Here is a 21,661-nt window from a genome sequence, read left to right as displayed (position 1 = left end):
GCATCTTTCTGCTCTCAGGCATTTGAAGCCAAAGTAGTTTCTTTTCTTTACTAATAAATAACCCTAAAGGGTATTCAACTTTTTGAGATTATGATACGACATTGTCACCTACAAATGAGTAGGGCCACACTTACAACTATTCCGGGATGCATGTGGCCTGCAGGCAGCGTGTTAAACATCCCTCCAGAAGAAAGTGCAAACCAAAATGCACATTGATTTATCATAGATTCTGAGTATCATGCAAATCAAAACAAAACATCACCAGCTCCCCATCTCCTTTACCCCCGGTTGTTTCACTCCATGCACCTACAGACCTCACCACTGTCCTGATGGTGTTCATGCAAGTGGCTTGGAGCTTTCAGCATAGGTTAACAGCTGTAGCAGGAAGCCATGCCAATGTTGTTTCTTTTGTCTGTTTTTGAGCTGTTTCTATTGTGTGCTGCTGTTGTTACGACACGTTTCTACGTAGGTCAGGCTGGCTGCGATGTGCTGTGTAGCCGAGGATGACCCTGACTCCTGATTCTGGTGCCTCTGCCTCCCAGATGACAGACAGCTGTGTTTCATGTGCGTGAGGTCATGCATATGATTCTTCCCTTAGTGTGTTGTGATGCTCACCTGATTCTCTGCATAAAGCAACACTTCATCTTTGCTGTATAATATTTTGTCGTGTCAAGTGCTGGTTGCTATGTTCCTGAGAGACACCTTTCCCCACACTGTCTGCTAGGAACAGTGTTGTATAAACATCCTTAAGCCTATAAGCGTGCATTTATATAAAACACATCTGCTGTCAACCTGCTAGGTCAGAAAGGAGGTCGTTTCAAACTTTTATTTTTTTAACAATGTCTCTCTGTATAGCTTTGGCTGTCCAGAACTCATCTGTAGACCAGGCTGGCCTTGAACTTACAGAGCTCCACCTGCCTCTGCCTATGCCTCTGCCTCCAGAGGCTGGAACTAAAGCCACCACCCCAGCTTAATTTTTTCTTGATATTTATATTTATTTTTATTTTATGTGTCTGAGTGTTCTGCCGTATGTATATGTATGTGTACCACATGTGTGCGGCACTCTTAGAGGCCAGAAGAGGGCTTTAGATCCTGTGATGGATACTTTTATGGCAACTTAACACAAGCTAAAGTCATCTAAGAGGAGAGAACTTCTGCTAAGACAATGTCTTCATAAGATCAAGCCCTAGGCAAGCCTGTAGGCCATTTTCTTAGTCAGTAATTGATAGGGGAGGGCCCAGCACATTGTGGCTGGTGCCATCCCTGGCTGGTGGTCCTGGGTTCTATAAGAAAGCAGGCTGAAGCCAGGAGTGGTGGTGCGTGCCTTTAATCCCAGCACTTGGGAGGCAGAGGCAGGCAGATCTCTGTAAGTTCAAGACCAGCCTGGCCTACAAAGAGTTCCAGAACAGCCACGGCTATTACACTGAGAAATCCTGTCTTGAAAAACAAACAAAACAAAACCAAGAAAGCAGGCTGAACAAGCCATGATGAGCAAGCCAGGGAGCTGCGCCCCTCTATGGCCTCTGCCCCAGCTCCTGCCTCCAGGTTCCTGCCCTGTTCGAGTTCCTGTCTTGACTTCCTTCAGTGATGACAAGTGCTGTGGAAGTGTAATCCCAATAAATCCTTTCTTCTCCAAGTTGCTTTGGTCATGGTTTTTGATCAAAGCAATAAAAAGCCTACGATCTTCTAAGGAAAATTTAGCAGTTTCTGAAGATGAAAGCTTTAGTTTTCAAGTTCTCAAGGTATCCTTGTGTCTTGGTAGTATAATCAAGAGTTGAGACTCTGGGGCTAGAGAGGTGGCTTAGTGGCTAAGAGTCCTGGCTGTTCTTCCAGAGATCTGGGGTTCAGTTCCCAGCAACCACATGGCAGGTCGCAGCTCTCTAGAGGACCCTACATCCTCATGTAGACATATATTCAGGCAAAGCGCCAATGCACATAAAGTGAAAATAACTAGATAAATAAAGAGTGGAGACTCTTTTGGAACAAGTTGTACATTTTAATTGGGTGAGATGGGGCATTGCCCAGGCTTTCTGCTTTATACTTTTTATTGGCTCACCCAAGAAACAGATGTGTTATTTCCCTCCATCATCATTAAAGTGCCATTCAGGAATTACAACAATCACTGAAATAAGAGGCATGGTCTATGCTTTTCTGTTGCATAGAAATACACTAATGATTAGGTCACCAATAATTTGTCAGTATTGCATTAAGGAAAGAAATCAAAGCACTTCCCTGTGGTGTCGTTTAACCAAGAGGAAGGCCAGATCTGAATCCTCGACTTCAGCTCCCCTGTCTTCCATCCTGTGCCTGCCTGAAGGCAGTCACTGTCAGTCACTGTGTCTGTGTGTCTATGTCTGTGTGTCTGTCCCTAAAAGGAGGCTTTGTTCTGTATCTGTTGAACAGCACAGAAAACACCACATGAGGAAGGACTGAGAGATAGCTTATAGAAATTTTCGTCACAGTTTTACAAGGGCCCCATATGTCATGGGTCCTTTATCAGGCTGCTTTTAGCCTGTTTGCTGTTTCCAGCAGATGACTGTCATAAGGCACATGGTCACTCTGGGTCAGGGGCATGGGAGAGTCATGGTGTAGGATTGCAGCTCTGTGTTAGCCTAGGTTTAAAAGTCATTTACATGGGGGTCCAAGTCAGGTCCACTTGATTGTTACGTGTTCTCTTCAAAGCAGGTTAAACACACAGGCCGGGTACACAGTTGGACAGAAGTTTTAAGTCTTAAGTGACCCTCTGGCCAGGAGGTCTAGCAAAGGTTCCAGTGTGTTAGAATGTAAGAGATATTTTCATCATATTGCATTGCCACAGCAGGGCTGGATGCAACGAGTAAGTAATTATTGTCCCTCTGGAATTAAGTCACTTTTGTTAGTTTTTTTCTTTTTTTAACTGGTAGTTGGTCTAGATGATACTGAATGGCTAGTTCCTCTCAACTGAGGCCAGACAGCCTGAGAGCTCCTGTGTGACATGTGCGGGAAAGGAGTTCTAGATACCTGTGACAGCCTGAGAGCTCCTGTGTGACATGTGCGGGAAAGGAGTTCTAGATACCTGTGACAGCCTGAGAGCTCCTGTGTGACATGTGCGGGAAAGGAGTTCTAGACACCTGTGACAGCCTGAGAGCTCCTGTGTGACATGTGCAGGAAAGGAGTTCTAGATACCTGTGACAGCCTGAGAGCTCCTGTGTGACATGTGCAGGAAAGGAGTTCTAGATACCTGTGACAGCCTGAGAGCTCCTGTGTGACATGTGCAGGAAAGGAGTTCTAGATACCTGTGACAGCCTGAGAGCTCCTGTGTGACATGTGCAGGAAAGGAGTTCTAGATACCTGTGACAGCCTGAGAGCTCCTGTGTTCATGCGGAAAGGAGTTCTAGATACCTGTGACAGCCTGAGAGCTCCTGTGTGACATGTGCAGGAAAGGAGTTCTAGATACCTGTGACAGCCTGAGAGCTCCTGTGTGACATGTGCGGGAAAGGAGTTCTAGACACCTGTGACAGCCTGAGAGCTCCTGTGTGACATGTGCAGGAAAGGAGTTCTAGATACCTGTGACAGCCTGAGAGCTCCTGTGTGACATGTGCAGGAAAGGAGTTCTAGATACCTGTGACAGCCTGAGAGCTCCTGTGTGACATGTGCGGGAAAGGAGTTCTAGATACCTGTGACAGCCTGAGAGCTCCTGTGTGACATGTGCGGGAAAGGAGTTCTAGATACCTGTGACAGCCTGAGAACGACAACAGGCATATGGGGCTTAGTTAACAGGCTGCATTTAACCCTGCTTAAAGCTGCTGCAGCATAGCATTGTCTCAAGGTGTGTGCGTGCGTGTTTGTGTGTGTGTGTGTGTGTGTATAAGTAGGCATATATGCACGTGTTTGTGTGTACATTTTTAAATGTCTTATATGTACTGAAATGAAAATTATGGGAATTTCTCCCATAACTGAGTGTTCAAAGATACTATTTGCCAGCTATGAAACTATTTATAAAAGTGTAAAGCAGCTGAACTGTGATGATGGCTCAGCAGTTATAAGTGCTTACTGCCCTCACAGAGGACTTGGGTGTGGTACCCAGCACACACTTGGTGCTCCATTTCCTGGAAATGGACACCATCTGCTAACCTTTGTGGTCACCCACATGTACAGAGTTCACATAAATTTATTCAGGCACATACATAAAGGAAAATAAGGAATATAAAATTTTTAATTGTAAGGCAATTGGCTTATATTCTAGTTGGTAGAACACTGTGAACCTCTGAGGTTTTGTTGGTGTGGTGTGGTTTGCTAGCTTGTTTACTGGTTATGCAGAGAACGCAGGCTCTGGGCCCTGTGAGTGGTTTATAATGGTCATTTATTAGAAGAATTTTCTTTCCTTATTTTTTTGAGACGGGGCCTGTTTTAGCTTTGAACTTGTGGGTTAACCTAGTGTCCTGCCTCCTGATTAACTGGGGCTATGTCATGTACTACCAGGCCTGCCTTGGTAGAATTTTAGGCTGAAAAGTTCAGTGCTTTCAAAGGACTGATACAAGCCTAATAGGAAACAATTATCATTTAAATTTTAGAAGGTAAACAGTTAAAGTGTAAAATCTGGTCCCAGCAAGCATGGAGTGAGGCCTGATGTGCTGCGCACGTGGGGTCCCCGCGCAGCTGCCCGAGGACTTGGCACTCGTTGTCCCTGCTGTTGTGCAGAGCTTAGTACATATAACTGGTTGCACAGCTTTTGAGTTTAAACCAAGCTAACTGGGTGCGGAGTTTCCATCCCGGCGGAGCCACAAAAGGCTGTTCTGACGCATAGGGTTCTCAAGAAAATCTGAGCGATCTTGGTAAAGTTAATGGCATTTATTTATGGAAGGGTTAAAAATCTGAATAAGTGAAAATAAGAAAATGTTATTGCTTCTTAATAAAGGGGATAAAACATTTGACATGTTTAGCAGATTGGGGTGTTTTTGTTTGGGAGGGGTTTGAGACAGAGTTTCTAGGTGTAGCCTTGGCCATCCTGGACTCGATTTGTAGACCAGGCTGGCCTCGAACTCACAGCGATCCGCCTGCCTCTGCCTCTTGAGTTTCTGGATTTTAAGTAAGAAGAATAAACATGAACGTTGATGTCTGATCTTCACTGGCTGTTCAGCTTGTTAAAGTCAGTGGTGAGGTTTGAAGAAGACACAAGTAACTTCCAGGTTGCTGTCATTGATCACCTTGCAGTCGATGAGTAGCCAGAGAGTCTGTGTTAATAACTTGAGTAAATCCAAGTGTGCTGACACATGCCTTTTTGATATTTTGAAAGTCTCGCTTTGTAGCTGCCTGGTTTTGAAGTTGTGATTCTCCTGCTTTGCCTCTTCAGCATGTCCTATAGGCACAGGCCACAACCTTCACGGCGCATGTAATCCTTGCTCAAGAGTCAGAGGCACGTGGATCTGTGTTACTAGAAATCCTGATCCATATAGTGAGTTCCAGGACCACCCAGACTACATAGTGAAATCCTGCCTCAAAAAAATGTTTTCCTGCCAGGCGTGGTGGCGCACGCCTTTAATCCCAGCACTCGGGAGGCAGAGGCAGGCAGATCACTGAGTTCAAGACCAGCCCAGTCTACAAAGGGAGTCCAGAGCAGCCAAGCTACACAGAGAAACCCTTTGTCGAAAAGCCAAAATAAAGTAAAATAAAAAATGTAGTCTGCTTTTTATAGCACTTTCTCCCATATCGTGGCAGTATGCCAACAGTAGAAGCATTGCAAGAATTTTATCCAATCGTAGCCACTATAGTTTGCTACTGTTTTCCCTTGACCTCAGAGTGTCTGACTAAAGAGTTAAGGTAAAATCATCTCATATAGAGTGAACATGGCAGAGACAAAGAATAATAATTTTGGACCCTTGTCACTTTTAAGATAAAGACACAGATGTGGGCATGAAGGAGAATATGGATGACTTTGGCCTGCAAGACACCTTGAACATTGAGTCAGCAGATCTCTTTGCTTCAGCAACAGAGGTAAGACAGCTTATGTTCGTGTGATGTAGTTTTACCGTTGCACTGCAGTGCAGGCCAGCTGCTGTGTGTGTGTGTGTTGCCTGTATGTCTGCCTGTGCATCACGTATGTACCTGGTGCCCACCGAGGACAAAAGAGGGAATCAGATGCTCTGCAACTGAAGTTAAAATGGTTGTGCACCACCATGTGAGAGCTTGGAACAGACCCCAGGCCCTCCGCATGAGCAGCCAGTGCTCGTGAACTGAGCCATCTCTATAACCCTGTCTGCTGTAATTTTATTTCTCACTTTCGCCGAAGGTGGTCTCACTCCAGAGCCTGTGCTGGCCTCACGCTCCAGTTCTTCTCCTTCCTCCCCTCCTGAGGGCTGGCATTACAGGCGTGGAGCCTAGCAACACTTTCTTCTAGAGTTAGGAGAGGTGACTGAGCACTTGCAGCCCTGGCTCCTCTCCCTGGAGACTCGGGCTCCATTCCCAACACCGGCATGGACCCACAGCGGTGGAAAGTTTGAGGTCAGCTGGGATAGTGACCTTCTGTCTCCTAGCAACCAAACAAATGCACATCCTCACAGAGATACTATAGAATACATTCCTAAACATGTACAATTTGGTGTTTTTAGTATTTTTATAATTGTGCTAACAATGCTACATTCTAATTCAAATTTTTACAGAACTGAGGGAGGGTTTCATCACATAGTCTAGGCTGGCCTTGAACTAAGAATCTTCCAGTCTCAGTCTCCTGCATGCTAGTGCTGTGGGACTGGAGGAGTGTACCACCCTATAGCTTCTAAAACATGGTGTTTCTCATTGCTAGGTATTGAACCAAGAAGCTTATTGGGCCTGCTTATTACTGGGTCTGTGTGTGAGGAGTGTGAGACACACCCTCCAACTGAAATATCTCCCCTCAGCATGGATGGTGACTTGATGCCCTCTTTGGTTGACCTTCTTTTTTGTATGCCCTAGAACTTTCTGAGACCACATATAGCTGGTACAGAATAACATCCAGCAAGGAGAGGAGTCCAGGCAGGAATTCCTGGAATCTTCCAGGACGGTTGACTCTTCATTCAGTCCCCTTGAGGGCACATCAACAGGTCTGGTCCTGTTAAGGATCTGTGGTGTGTAATTACACCTTCTCTGATTAAGATGGTAATGGTTTTTACACTCAAAGATGGCAGTCCTTGAGTCCATTAGAAAGAATTTGCACTACAGGTTCAACATCCCTGCCCTGAAATGTTTGAGACCAGTAATGTTATAGACTTTGTGTGTGTGTGTACATGTATGTACATACATATTTATATATATGGAGTTTTTTCATACTGACATATCTGGGAATGGAGAACAAGTCTAGACACAAAATTGATTTATATTGGCGCTAGAGAGATGGCCCAGCATTTGTTATTGTTGTAAGAGACCGATGTTTGGTTTCCAGCACCCACATGGTAGTTCACAACCATCCGTAGGCACGTGTGGTGCATATATACACATGTAGGCAAAACATTAATACATGTAAAATAAATAAATCTGTTTTCATATAGCCTGAAGGTATTATCTTGTACTTTGGCTGCAACCTTACAAGGTAAGGCATGGAATTTTCCACTTGTGAAAGCACATCTAGACATAGGTTTCAAATCATGCAGCATTCTGGATGGAGTTTCCTCAGCTGTGTAGTGCTAAGTAATGTTAGTGACGGTAGATGCCAACAAGCTGCCATTTCCCAGCCGATGAGTGCCACAGGATTGAGCTACAGGACCAGACCTAACCTGATTTTTCTCTGTGGCCAGATGTAATGTCCTAACTAATGTTAGCATGAAGCTAACCAAGGAAGCCCTAGCCAGTCTTTGCTAAGCTGCTGAGTTTACAAACGTTTTCTCCCTGCTGGCAGGGCCCCACCCATCAGCCTTCAGCTTTCAGCCATTTACATGTTGTAATAGTTTGACATTTTGTTTCTTTTTTGCTCTTTCTCTCTGGCTTTAATCATCTTGGCCAGTTTCCAGGATAGCACAGCCTCTGTTGGAGACTGTGAGACGATGGCTAAAGCTCTGGGGTGAGGGAACCATATGCTCCTTTGCAGCTGCCACACATTTCAGTTCCCCTGACTTCAGACATCTTTACAGCAGCTTGAGGCCTGTGCACCTCTGCTTCTTTCTCTGAGTTTGTCACAATTTCAGACAGCCCTTGGTGGTTATGTTATTTTATGTTATTTATTTATTTATTTATTTATGTCTACCGTAAACTGTTGAGAGGCTTAAACTCCGCAATCCCTGGCACAAGAAAACTCACTGGTTTGAGCTACATGCAAAAGTGGGTATCAGAGAACCACTTGAGGAACTTGGGTCTCTCCTCTCGGTCCCGGGACTTGATCTTAGGTTACCAGACTCGATGCAAGTACCTTTACCCCATTGGTGATCTCTCTGGCCACATATATATTGGCCTAAATGCTAGTGGGGCTATGACAGCGTCTATGGCACTTTAGATAAGGCAGGGAGATAGTGTAGTCTGACGGAGAGTGTGAGGGCTGAGGCTGAGGCTGAGGCTGAGGCTGAGACCGCCCACTACACATGCATGAGCCCCAACACCTGCGTCATAGCGGGGCACACGGGCAAGCACCGGTTACCCCACATCCCTGGGGCTTGCTGCTCAGCCAGCTTTGCTAACTCAGCAATTCTAGGTTTAGGGAAAGATCCTGTCTTTAACAAATAGGGGGAAATGATCAAGGTAGACAGCAGACGTCAACCTTCAGGGTCCACACACACACTCAGTACAAAGAGCCTCAGCTCTGGGATATCACGTCTGGGTTTGAATTTAGGACTTACGGCACATTTCCTGTTAGTAGACGTCTGCTCTTTGCCTCTGCCTGTATGTTGCAGTAGTGGGCTTACTGAACTTACGGTCTGACATAAGGAGCAAATGGGATCATTTACGTTAAAGCATCTAACACAGTGCCGGCTGCGTGTAACACACAAAAGCTACAGCCTGCAGACGCATGAAAGATGGAAAAGCTCCTCCAGAAAACAATGAGGATATTTTGGCATAAATTGTCAAAGACAAAAATTCAAGAACTCTGAGAGGACTTTGAAAAGTCCGTATAGCGTTTACTTAGGCAGTAGCAGAGTCTCAAGAGGAGCGCTGAGCTGTGCAGCTTTTCATTTGTTCAGTTCTCTCTCTACGGGAGTTTGAAAAGCCAAGTCATGTAATGCAGTGGCTGCACCATCTTTTTGGCCACCACAGGAAAGAAGTTAATAGTGCCAGCACTTCCCAAAAGGTCTGTCCCTCAACAGTTGTAAGAATTTGACCTGTGTGGCAGCTTCCACAGCTGGATTCTCAGCATTTGTCTTTGTTTGGTTTGGTTTGGATTTTTTGTGGCGTGGCCTCATTATATAGTTCTGGCTGGCCTGAAACTGCCTGTGTAGACCAGGGTGGCCTTGAACTTACCAAGGCCTACTATGCTCAACAACACCAAAAAAAAAAAAAAAGATATTTTGTATCTGATTTTTAAAAGACTTACATTTCAACTACATACAGTTAAATATTAAATAGGTAAGTGGCCTAATGTAAAAATGGGCAAAGGAAGCAAATAGACATTTCTCCAAAGAGAATAGACAAATAGCTAATAAGATTAAAAGTTGCTTTATATCATCAGTCATTTTGGGATACAAATCAATTCTCATCTGCTGTAGTTGTTATAATAAAGGAAGAAAATAGCAGTTGTTATGAAAAGATGTGTGACCATTGCTAGTGGCATTGGACTGTGGCTAGTCGCTTTGCAAAACAGTCCTGCATTTCCTCCAAACGTAAAATACAAGAGTTACCATCTGACCCTTCTTTTTTAAGTATGAGGAAAGTTTTAAACATATATTTATACAAAAATATGTACACAAATATCCATAGCAGCCAGCTCACGATGGCTCAAAAGTGGAAAAATCCAACATCCATCGCTGAAGAGTGAGTAAAAAATATATGGTATGTCCACGTACCAGAGTTGTGCTGTTTTAAACAGTTAGATACACATTTTTATTCTTTAAATGTGTATATATGAATAACCTGCATGCATGCTTGTATGTGTATCACATGCCACATGCTGCCTGTGGAGGCTGGAGGAAGGCAGTGGGTCCCTTGGACCTGGAGTCGCAGGTGGTTGTGAGCACCTGATGTGGCAGCTGAGGACCAAACCCAGGTCCACTGTTGGAGCAGCGCGTGCTCTTACCAGAGGCACCTCTCCAGCCCCCGCGCATTTGAGTTTTATTGACCCATAAAAATGAGTGACCTGCTGATATGTGGCACATCATGGATGACCATTGAAAGCAGGACAAAACACAAAGGCTACATGCTGGTTAGTCCCATTTATATGTCATTTTCTCAGTAAGAGAAACCAGGAGAGGGGAGTTGGAGACTCAGAGTGGAATGACAAACATGTTCTTGAAAGGACTGTTGGTTGCAAACTCTGAGTGTATACTTTAATAGGGTCAACATTCTGGTGCATGAAATAAGTCTCAGTAATACTATTTTTAAAGGATTTGAGCTGTGGATATAACTGAGAAGATAGAATACACAGACCCTAGCTTCTCTCCCCAAAGCGCCAGAAAAAAGAAAAGACAGTGCCCCAGTAAATGGATTATTTGTTATAAAAAATAAGATTAGGGCTGGAGAGATGGCTCAGAGGTTAAGAGCACTGCCTGCTCTTCTTCCAGAGGTCCTGAGTTCAATTCCCAGCAGCTACATGGTGGCTCACAACCATCTGTAATGTGATCTGATGCCCTCTTCTGGCCTGCAAGTGTACATGCAGGGAGAGCCCTGTATACAAATAAATAGATAAATCTTAAAAAAAAAAAAAAAAAAAGAAAAAGAAAGAAAAAGAAAGAAAGAAAGAAAGAAAATAAGATTAGTTGGACATGGTGGTGTATGCCTGTAATCCTAGCACTTGGGAGGCAGAGGCAGATGGATTGCTGTGAGTTCAAGCCCAGTCTGGTCTAGAAAGTGAGTCCAGGACAGCCAAGGCTACATAGAAAAACCCACCTCAAAAAGCTTAAAAAAAAGAAAGAAAGAAAGAAAGAAAGAAAGAAAGAAAGAAAGAAAAGAAAAGAAAAGATTACTCCAGGGGATTTCTATTTAGCTGACCACCCAATAGTATTTCCAGTTGTTTTTTTTGTTTTGTTTTGTTTTGTTTTTTTCTGTTCTATTTTCTTTATATATATTTTTAAAACTTTATGTGCATTGATGTTTTGCCTGCATGTATGTCTGTGTGTGTCAGATCTTGGAGTTACAGACAGTTGTGAGCTACCATGTGGGTGCTAGGAGTTGAACTTGGGTCCTCTGGAAAAGCAGTCAGTGCTCTTAACCACTGAGCCATGTGCCCAGCCCTCCAGTTGTTTTTTTTTTTTTAATGACTTGTCAGACTGGAATCTTAATTTATTGAGTCAAAAGAGCATTATCTTTCAGTTATATAAAATCTAAGCTAACCAAAGCTATAGACATGACAGACTTCCTCAGGGTGGCGAGTTGACTTTGTTCCTATGGTTTGTATAGGTCTGTCTGCCTCATTTGTTCCTATGGTTGTATAGGTCTGCCTCATTTGTTCTTATGGTTGTATAGGTCTGCCTGCGTCATTTGCTTGAAGTACTCTTTGGACATGAAAACCCTCTTCCTTGTTAGTTATTCTGATTGTTTCTGCACCATGTAGATTTAAGTAGTTGGATTCAAAGTAAACTAAGCTTGCTAACTTTTATTCTTTTGGGTTATTTGAGACAAAGTCTCACCACATAACTGTAGCTGGCCTGGAACTTGCTATGTAGCAAGTCTGGCCCCCTGAGTGCTGAGATTAAAGGTGTGTGCCACCATGCCCAGCTAAGTTTATTTACTCTTTTTAACAACTGAATTTTTTACAAAAGATTTTCTTTTTAATTCTGTATGAATGTGTGTTTATGACTGTGTGTGTGTGTGTGTATAAATGTGTGTGAGTGTGTGTGTATTCGTGTGTGTGAGTGTGTATATGGGAGTGTACATGTGTGTGTGAGTGTATCTGTATCTGTGAGTGTATATGTGAGTGTGTGTGCGTGTGAGTATGTGTGTCTCTATCTGTATCTGTGAGTGTATGTATGAGTGTATGCTTGTGTGCATGAGTGAGTGTGTGTGTGTGTGTGTGTGTGAGTATCTGTATCTGTGAGTAGGTATGTGCCTGTAGTGCAAGTGCCCAGGAGGCCGGAACTACCAGATTCCCCCATTGGAAACTGACCATGGTACAGTTAAGCAGCGAACCATCTCTCCTCCCAACACCCGATTTTTTTCTTGTTTGCAAACAACAAAAGAACTGCAGTTCTTTGGTTTTTTTGTTCACTTTACATCCCTGTCCCTCATAGCCTCTTGGTCCCACTCTTCCTCCCTCCAATAATCCTCAGAAAGGGGGAACCCTCCTCTCCTACCATCTGACATCAGCCCGTCAAGTCTCATCTGGACTGCCTGCATCCTCTTCCTTTGTGGCCTGGGAAGGATACCCAACCAGGGGGAAGCGATCAACGAGTGGACGCCAGAGTCCATGTCAAAACTAGTTCCTAGGGCTGGAGAGGTGGCTCAGCAGTTAAGAGCACTGTCTGCTCTTCCAGAGGTCCTAAGTTCAATTCCCAGCAACCACATGGTGACTCACAACCATCTATGATGTGATCTGACGCCCTCTTCTGGCCTGCAGGTGCACATGCAGGCAGAGCATTGTATACATAATGTTAAAGAAATAAATCTTAAAAACAAGACAAAACAAAACTAGTTCCTAGTCTCCGTGTTATAGGACCTACAGGGAGACTGTGCTGCCTGTCTCCTACCTCTGAGTCCTCACCATGCACGGTCCTTGCATGGTCCCTCCACTCCTCCCAGCCCCACTCTCCTTCACTTTCCCCTTTCCCCTCCCCTATTCCTCAGAAAAGAGGAGCCGCCCCTTTCCCCATTTACCCCAGCTCATCACGTCACATCAGGACTGAGCGTGTTCTCTTCCCTCGTGGCCGGCAAGGCAGCCCCACCAGGGGGAAGTAACCCAAAGCATATCAGAGACAGCCCTGCCCGCCTTACTAGCGACCCACATGAAGCTGCCCACCGGCTGCATCTGTAGGGGCCTAGGCACAGTCCATGCGTGGATCTTGGTTGGTGCCTCAGTCTCAGCAGGCTTGCCTGGGTCCTACCTTGAACTGTAACAACTGAATTTTGAAGTAAAATGAATTTAGGTCTTACTTACATTAACTGTTAGTAATTTTCATGGGTTAGTCACATTTAGGACATTTTGATAATATGAAAATCCTGGTTTTTATAGTTCTTAATACAGTATAAATATTTTGCTGTACTCTTAGCTTTCAGAACGCAGAGAAGTGCGCCATGCCTACAGCCTGGAGTCTTTCTGTCACTGCCCATGTTACGAAGAAGCCATGCATTTAGTTGAAGAAGGAAAAATTTACTCCAGAGTACTGAGGTATTAGCTTACGGCTAATATTGTATTTCAGTGGCTAATATATTGTTTTATAATTATATACTAGGTCCTGTTGCTCTTTTTGTATGACAGTTATTAAATCATGCTTATGAATCTGGGAAAAATACATTTTGGTCCAAGCACAATTGTTGCATGGTCTGTCAGTATGCGGGGGACACGTGTTCTCTATTACGGGCCTACGGTTAAGGCCTGTGTCCATCTGCATCTGTGGAGGGCGTGGTCTCAGGGAAGCTAGCAGTTACCCTCCGCTCTGTACTATCCAGGACTGAAACGCTGGAGTGCCTGGGAGACAGTGACTTCCTCGCCAAACTTCACTGCATTCGGCAGGCTTTCCAGGTATTCCCCCGTGAGCCATGGTGTCGGTCCTCCCTGCCTCCCGTGAGCCGTGGTGTCGGTCCTCCCTGTGCGCAGCATGGCTCTTGGCATTCTGCTGCTGCTGCTGGCGGACAGGCAGTCCGCTGGCTTATTCTCCCCCCATGCTGCTTTGTGTCCGTCGGGGTTATCCTTCCCTAACCTGCCCAGCCCATCACACTGTGTCTAAGCAGAACATGGTGACGGTGCGAGTGTGTGGAAGTAGCTGCTTCACATGGCCCTTTGCTGTTATGAAGCCATGTAGTTAGGTTTTTAAAGTTTGAATCAGGGATCAAAAGTGCTGATTTCCTAAAAAGAAGTAAGGATATTAATAATAAGTCCAGAAGCCTTGGCCCACACCTTTAGTGCCAGCACTGTCAGTGAACTCGAGGCCAGCCTAGTCTACCTAGGGAGCTCCAGGCCAGCCAGAGCTACACAGTGAGACCCTATCTTTAAAAACAAAAACAAAATAATAAAGGGTCTTTATTTTATTAGGCTTGAAAGCTATATAAAACTTACCATAGATTTTTTTTTTTAATTTCAAGATTTACTTTTATTATTTTGTGTATATGCGTGTGTGCGCGTGTGTACGTGCGTGCGCGCGCGCGCGCGTGTGTGTGTGTGTGTGTGTAGGTAGGTACACATGAGTTCAGGTGTCCGTGGAAGCCGGAAGAGGCTTCAGAAGCTCCAGCACATCAGATGGAGTTAGCGTTGCAGGTGCTTGTGAGCTGCCACCCTGGGTGCTGGGAACCAAACTTGGGCCCTACAAGAACAGTGCAATGCTCTTAATCACAGAGCAGTCCTCCATCTCCTCACTGTGGATGTTTAATTGTCTAAAACAGAATTTAAATTCAAATTTATCTGCCCTTCATCTTTTTAGATCATTGAGTTTAGTAGCTCTTTCTATTTCCATGCATATGGGCTGGCTCTGCTTCTGGTATGGACTGAGTGTGTGGGCATCCCTGTGTGGTTGGATGTCAGTCCTTTGCATCTTAGGGACTGGTGTTTTTCAGCTAATCCTTTCAGAAGCAGACAACAGGACATTCCTTGCAGAAAGCGGAAGGAAGATTTTGTCAGCTTTAATTGTGAAAGCGCGGAAGGTAAATATATTCTTTAACCAAGTTTTGTTCTTACTAGTTTTATCTAACTGAAGACTGGGTCCTAAAGTATAAGGAGCTGCTGAGGTGGTTCAGCGGGTGGAGGTCCTGGCTGCTGAGGTGGTTCAGCGGGTGGAGGTCCTGGCCACCAAGCCTGACAACCTGAGTTTGATCTCCCAGAGCCCGTTCCAGCACGTGTTCTCTCACCTCACACCGATGCAGGCATGTGCCACACATCCTACCAAATAAAGAAATATTTTAGGCCGGGCGTGGTGGCGCACGCCTTTAATTACAGCACTCGGGAGGCAGAGGCAGGTGGATTGCTGTGAGTTCCAGGCCAGCGTGGTCTACAAAGTGAGTCCAGGACAGCCAAGGCTACACAGAGAAACCCTGTCTCAAAAAAACAAAATAAAACAACAACAACAAAAGAGATATTTTAGATGTTTTTATTTTAGATTAAAATAGATACAAATTTTAGTAGTGGAAGAAACCTTTGTAAGAAATTGGAAAGGTCCACCAAACAGCATTGATTTCACTGTTGTTGAGACAGAGTTCCTCTGGTTGGCTTGCGCTCACTTTGTAGATCAGGCTAGACTCAAATGTGTGCTGATTCTCCTGCCCTGCCTCCTGGCTGTTGGAATTTCACATGTGCACTGTCCCGTCTGGCTCAGAGAGCACTGATTTCCATCTGAATAATTATCAGTGTTTAAAGCTTGGGTCCTTTTGAGCATCTGCCTTGGCATCTGGAGACCTGTCAGCAGAGCTGCTCCTGTAACCAGGTGTGGCTGCGTGCGCAGGAGGAGGCGGTGGAGGGCAGAACACTGAGAAACCTGGAGCACAGTCTGTGCTGTCTGAGTGAGGCAGGGACTTTGATGAGAAGTGCATTCAAAGTGTAAGGGAACATTTCACTTTATACAGGCCTGTCCAGATAAAAACAAAAACTAACAGGCCTGCTTTAGTATTCAGGTCAAGTTAATTTACTCTCAATTCCCTGTTCTGCACAGTAGAACTGAATTCATCTTAGCCTGTTTCTGAAGACTTATGATAAATAAGTGATTTAAACATGCAGTACTAATCTCGGGTGATGTTTTGTCCTTGTAGTTCACGTGCAGTCTTAGGTTGCTTTCTTGACCGCCCCATTGTAGACAAGTGTGGGGCTTTGAACCAGCACGCCTGTAGAAACAGCCAAGCTGCACAGGAAGGGCCCCACCTTCTGCGGGAACCCCAATTTCATCGTAAAGTCTGAGCATCAGTTTGCTGGTGCTGACACCCTCACCTCTGTGAACGAGGATGCCAGGTAGGAAGTGAGGGGCTGAGAGCGTAGACCAGCTGCCGGATCTGGCAGGTAGAAGGTTGGCAGCAGATAACCAGGTGAGGGGCACACATGTGTAACCCCACACTTGGAAGGCAGAAGCCTGAGGTCATCCCCCGCCACACAGGTCATCTGAGGCCAGCTGGGATGCTGGGCCTCTTGATAAGTAAATAACTTGGAGTGTTTGAGAGTGTTTTCCAGAATAATTAAGATCCAACTCACTTTCTGAAAAGTGACTTATTTTGCAGGCTTATGTCTTGTTATGTTATGTTTAGACTATAATATGTTTTCTTTGCAGAACCCAAAGAAATTTGAAGATGTTTTTGATGAAATGATCTATTTTTTAGAACAGACTGATCACTGGGATAGTACTGAGATGGAACTTGCTGCCAGAGGGGTAAATTCAAATTTTATATAATCTTTATTTCTGCTATGTGCATGTATTTGCATGATTGAGGCATTGTTTCTCTGTCATTTTTAAGTGATCATACATCCGACTGTGTGGTGGTAGATTGCGTTGTATCCAGCTGTGTGGCAGTAGGTACTCTCATTTCTGACATTCAAGCCAGGCATGGTGGTACAGGACTTTAATCCAAGCACTCAGGGAGAAAGAGGCAGGCAGATCACTGAGTTTGAGGCCAACCTGATCTACAAAGCAAGTCCAGAACAGCCGACGCTACATAGAGAAACCCTGCCTTGAAAACAAAACTGACATTCATAAACAATGGAAATTAGATCCTTTTCTTCATAAACATCTTCCATCTGAAAATGAAGTGTCAGGTCTTATTTATCACAGCAGCTGTAGTGTCCTGTGCAGGAATAGTTTAAGATGAGCAAGAGACAGGGCACCTTAGGAGAGCCAAGGACGTAAACTTATCATTGGATGGAAGGTGTAAACATAGCGAGAAAAAATGGAGGCAGATTCTTACTGTGAGAGAAGGTATAAAACTTAAAACTTACATTGCAGCTATACATGTGAATTCATTCTTTATAACATATACATGATAGTATGTAGCCTCTGCACTTTTACAAACCTACTTTATTTGGGATACCTCCCTCCCAACCCACCTACCCTAGATAGGAGAAAAGAGAGGTTAATGGGGACAGGAGAAGTAGACCTTGTTAGACTCAGTTCCTTGGAGCAGTTCCACTTTGTTGTCAGGATTCCAGCAGACCCGTTAAACAGCAAAGCAGTAATTCAGCAAAAGTGACTGCAACTGCAGAGGCCGGAATCTGGAACCTTGATGTGCTCTCTGGGGTGTTTCTCTCTAGGAGTGTCTCGAAGCAGAGCGATGGACAGCCAACTGAGGGAGCAATGCAAAAACCAAAACCCCGCCTCTGGTTTTGGGCTCCTACATATCTCCTCTCAGAGTCTGTACTAGGATGCTTATCAGCTGGCAAAGACCACGCCCCGGCAAGAGGCAGTTCTCCTTCTAGTGGACAAACACCACATGTCTTCTTACCAGTCTCTTTCTAGAGGACAAACACAGCACACCCTCACAGAAGTGTGTTTCACATCCCACACTTGGGATTAAAAAAAAACATGTTTACATCTACTACAATAGCAGAGTTTGATACAGACATGAAGGTTTGGGTGTGTAAATACTTCTTACCTCTGGCTATGTTGGGATCTAGCAGCAGCAACAGTACAGAAATGTTGAAAATTATTAATATTTTATATTGGTTTATTGTTTTGGTAAATCAATGCCTTAACCAGCTATATACCCAATATATACACAGAGAGACTATGATCTATTTAATTAGCCTACAGCACAATGCTGTGCAATAATTCCTCCATCCTAAGCTTTCAGGCTAGTATAGTTCCCTCCCATTCAGATTTCCCACATTATACTTGCTTTTTACACATATGCTAGGTCTGGCTCATTCCTGCTGATGCTTTCCAGTCCCCTCCATGTGCAACCTTCCTGCTCTTTCTCCTCCCCTCACTGGACCAGGATGTCCCACCCTAGTCTCTGCATTGCTCAGCATTGGCTAGTTGGCTTTTATTGGCAATACAGAGAACAAATGGTAGCATGTTTATACCAACCTGAGGCAGAAGATACTTAGACTAAACATCATACTGAAGTGTCCAGTTGAAACCAGAGAGTGGGGTAGAGAAATCAGCATTTGAATGAACAAGGGTAACCTGTACACAGTCCATAAGGACATTATGACAACACAGAAATATTATTCCCAGCACACAGTTCTTGGCTTCTAACCAGCATCCACTAAAGCACAGGAGGAGTCCTTGGGAAAATGGTGTTCTAGCCCTGGGCAGGGAGGTTCAGGTTGATCCTGGAGCAGTTCGTGTGGTAGATGCTTACAGAATGAAATTACAGGGAGCCGAGAGAGATCATAACAGAGGGACAGTAGGTACGGGCACAGGGTTCTCTCTCACCTTCCTGCTCTTTCCCCACCTTTCCATATTCGTCTTTAATGGGGTAAATCTGAACCCCAAGCCTATTTTAACTTTCAGCTTTTTTCTATTCCCGTTGCCTTTATCTTGGCCTAAATCTGCATTGCCTTTTGCGTAATCTACGTCACGTCTTTGTCTCCTGCGACTCCCACTTCCTTCCTCCCATGCGTTTCTCCTCTCCTGTTCTGTCCACCTACACTGCTGCTAACGTTCTCTTCCTGCTGTTTTGAGACAAGGTCTCATTGTGCCCCAGCATTGAACTCTGAGGAGCTGGTGATGAACTTGAGTTCCTGATCCTCCTGACTCTACTTCCCAGGGTCTGACATTACAGTTACATGCCACTATGCCTGACTTGCCAAAACGCTCTTTACAATACGTGATCTGATTATCCTCCTGTGAGAAGAAAGTAAAAGCCATTCAAATAGCCATAAGCCCTTACAGGATCGACTCCTTGTTTTTTGCTGGATCTTTGACTGCTTTGCCTTAGTGCACTTTTCAGTATTTTTTTCTGTTCAACACCATGGTATTTCTCCTGACCTTCAGTCTCTGACAGGAATGTCCTATAACTGGGGAGGCTCACTCCCTAAGGAAGCCACCTCTAATACCCATCTCTACTGCAGGCTCTGTGAGCGTGGTGTTTACTAGAGGTTATAATTGGATGTATGTGGGATTATTTGCTGTTTTCCACAGTAGACTCCAGGTTTCTAAATTACCTACTGTAGATATCTGAGTTCCTGGGACACCATATGATGAACACACGGCATATGAGTGAGGGATAAAGCAAGATGGATGATGTGGGGAGGTGAGTGCTGCCACCTCTCTGACAGAAGCACAAAGAAAGGAATAGTACAGAGAAAATGCTTTCACCTTGTGAGCCAGGAAGGACCAAACACCCTGGAATTGCAGCTTTGGACTCACATTCTCTGTGAGGAAACATATTCTGAACAATCAAAAGCCTGGCACTGCAAAGCACAGACTTTACTCCAGCTCTCTGTAATACTCATTTCTATCTTGCAATTTAATACAGGTAAAAAATTTAAACTTCTATGATGTAGTTTTGGATTTCATATTAATGGATTCCTTTGAAGATTTGGAAAACCCACCCGCGTCCATACAGAACGCAGTGAACAATCGCTGGCTCAGCTCCTCCTTCAAAGAGACTGTAAGTGGCACTGGCTCCTTCACCATTCATGTTCGATGGAAGATGGTCAGAGGTGGACAGTTGTTAAAAAAGCTACATAGGGGTTGGGGTGGTGGCACACGCCTCGAATCCTAGCACTCCGGAAGCAGAAGCAAGCAGATCTCTGTGACTATACTTCTTTGGGCTACTTTATTACGTATTTACATCTACACCCTTCCAAGGCCCCAACACTAGGTAGGAGAGAAAGAAGGTTTGAGGGGAAAGGGGGCCATAGGCCTCCTTAAACTACTTCCTGCTGGCCTGGCGTGGTGGCGCACACCTGTAGTCCCAGCACTTGGGAGGCAGAAGCAGGCAGATCACTGTGAGTTCCAGGCCAGCATGGTCTACAGAGCGAGTTCAGGACAGCCAAGGCTACACAGAGAAACTATGTCTAAAAAAAACCAAAACCAAGCAAACAAACAAAATACTTCCTGCTGATTTAGGGGCATTGGGTTCCTAGGGCCAAGTCCAATCTTTGTCATCAAAATATCCAGCAAACCAGGGATAACAGGAGCGGCAGGAGGGGAGAAGAGACAGACTCTCTCCGGGCTCCCCCATTTATACCCTCCCAAGTGTCCCTAGAATTAAACTGTCTGCAGCTGGCAAGACCCATGCCCTACCTAGAACACAGCAGCCCCATATCCCACACCTGGGATTAAAACAAAAACATATTGATTTAACAGGATTTTTAAAGAAACCAAAGTTCTTACTACAGATCTATGTGAGTTCAAGGCCAGTCAGAACTAAATAGAGAGATCTTGTCTCTAAATAAATAAATAAGTAAATAAATAAATAAGAAACTGAGTTCAGCCTTAGACATAGGCATCACTTCAGATGAAATCCTCCTTTGCAAGCCATGCCTGGGTACTAGCAAGTAGCATGGGGTTTCCTGTCTCATGAGAAGTCTGAATGCCGTAATGCTTTTAAAAGGTTCCATTGGCAGTCCACAGCTGTTTCAGAACTTCCAGATACTGCATTTTAAATCTTTTTTTTTTTTTTAAGATTTATTTATTATTTATACAGTATTCTGCCTTTGTGTGAGCCAGCAGGCCAGAAGAGGGTACCAGATCTCATTACAGATGGTTGTGAGCCACCATGTGGTTGTTGGGAATTGAACTCAGGTCCTTTGGACGAACAGACAGTGCTCTTAACCTCTGAGCCATCTCTCCAGCCTCCAATTTAGAGCTTTTTAAGTATAGCTCTTCCTTCACTAAAGTGTGCTGTAGCCACAGAAAGTGCGTGTTCTCCATTCAGTCACTGATTCAGTAAAGTTGGATCAGCTGGAGTAGAAAGGGGTCTGACCAGGGTCCGCCCAGACATTTCTTTTGCCTCGGCGTGGGTGCAGTTTTCAGTTCATGAGTAAAACTTAACTTTACCCCCACATACTCCATCAGTGCTGTCATCGAAGAGAAGACAATAACTTACCTTCATTACTCAACAGAGAATATTTGCTTCTGAATATATATTTCTATATTATCTTCAGGGCTTTTCTATAGGAACAGAATTTCTCTTTTTGGTCATTTGTGAGACAAGGGCTCACTCTGTAGCCCAGGCTGGCCTGCACTCTGGGACTCGGCTGCGTTAGCCTCTCACATACTGGGATTACAGGCGTGGGTCACTGTCTGTGGCTTCAGAATTTATGAACCTTGAGAACTGTGTTATACGAGCTAAGCTCTTTCATTCTAGACTTCAGCCTTTTCCTTTTACCGCCTTTGTATTTAAATTTTAATTTCATAAAAATGAAGTCCCTCCTCCAGTGTTTGTAAACATACAAGGAACCACGGGTCATCCTTACTGTTACTCTTTAGGATTTTAGACCAAGAAACTTTGAATTCCAGTAAAAAAATCACTGTTTTAAATGGAAATATTGCTA

At 44.5% G+C, this 21,661-nt stretch overlaps 1 protein-coding gene across 1 annotated transcript in view; it reads left to right on the top strand.

Moving 5' to 3' along the window:
- The window catches only part of Miga1 (mitoguardin 1), a 58,895-nt gene that overhangs the window by 30,221 nt on the left and 7,013 nt on the right, over window positions 1-21,661 (top strand). Inside the window, exons 7-12 of the mRNA XM_051165578.1 lie at window positions 5,873-5,973; window positions 13,296-13,414; window positions 13,696-13,768; window positions 14,797-14,883; window positions 16,491-16,589; window positions 19,636-19,770. Coding sequence (XP_051021535.1) covers window positions 5,873-5,973; window positions 13,296-13,414; window positions 13,696-13,768; window positions 14,797-14,883; window positions 16,491-16,589; window positions 19,636-19,770 — 614 coding nt within the window. The remainder of the gene's footprint in view (window positions 1-5,872; window positions 5,974-13,295; window positions 13,415-13,695; window positions 13,769-14,796; window positions 14,884-16,490; window positions 16,590-19,635; window positions 19,771-21,661) is intronic.

Source organism: Acomys russatus, chromosome 23 (assembly GCF_903995435.1).
Source record: "Acomys russatus chromosome 23, mAcoRus1.1, whole genome shotgun sequence".
NCBI lineage: Eukaryota > Metazoa > Chordata > Mammalia > Rodentia > Muridae > Acomys > Acomys russatus.
The sequence above is the reverse complement of the archived record's forward strand: the minus strand, read 5'-3'. Positions and strand labels throughout refer to the sequence as shown.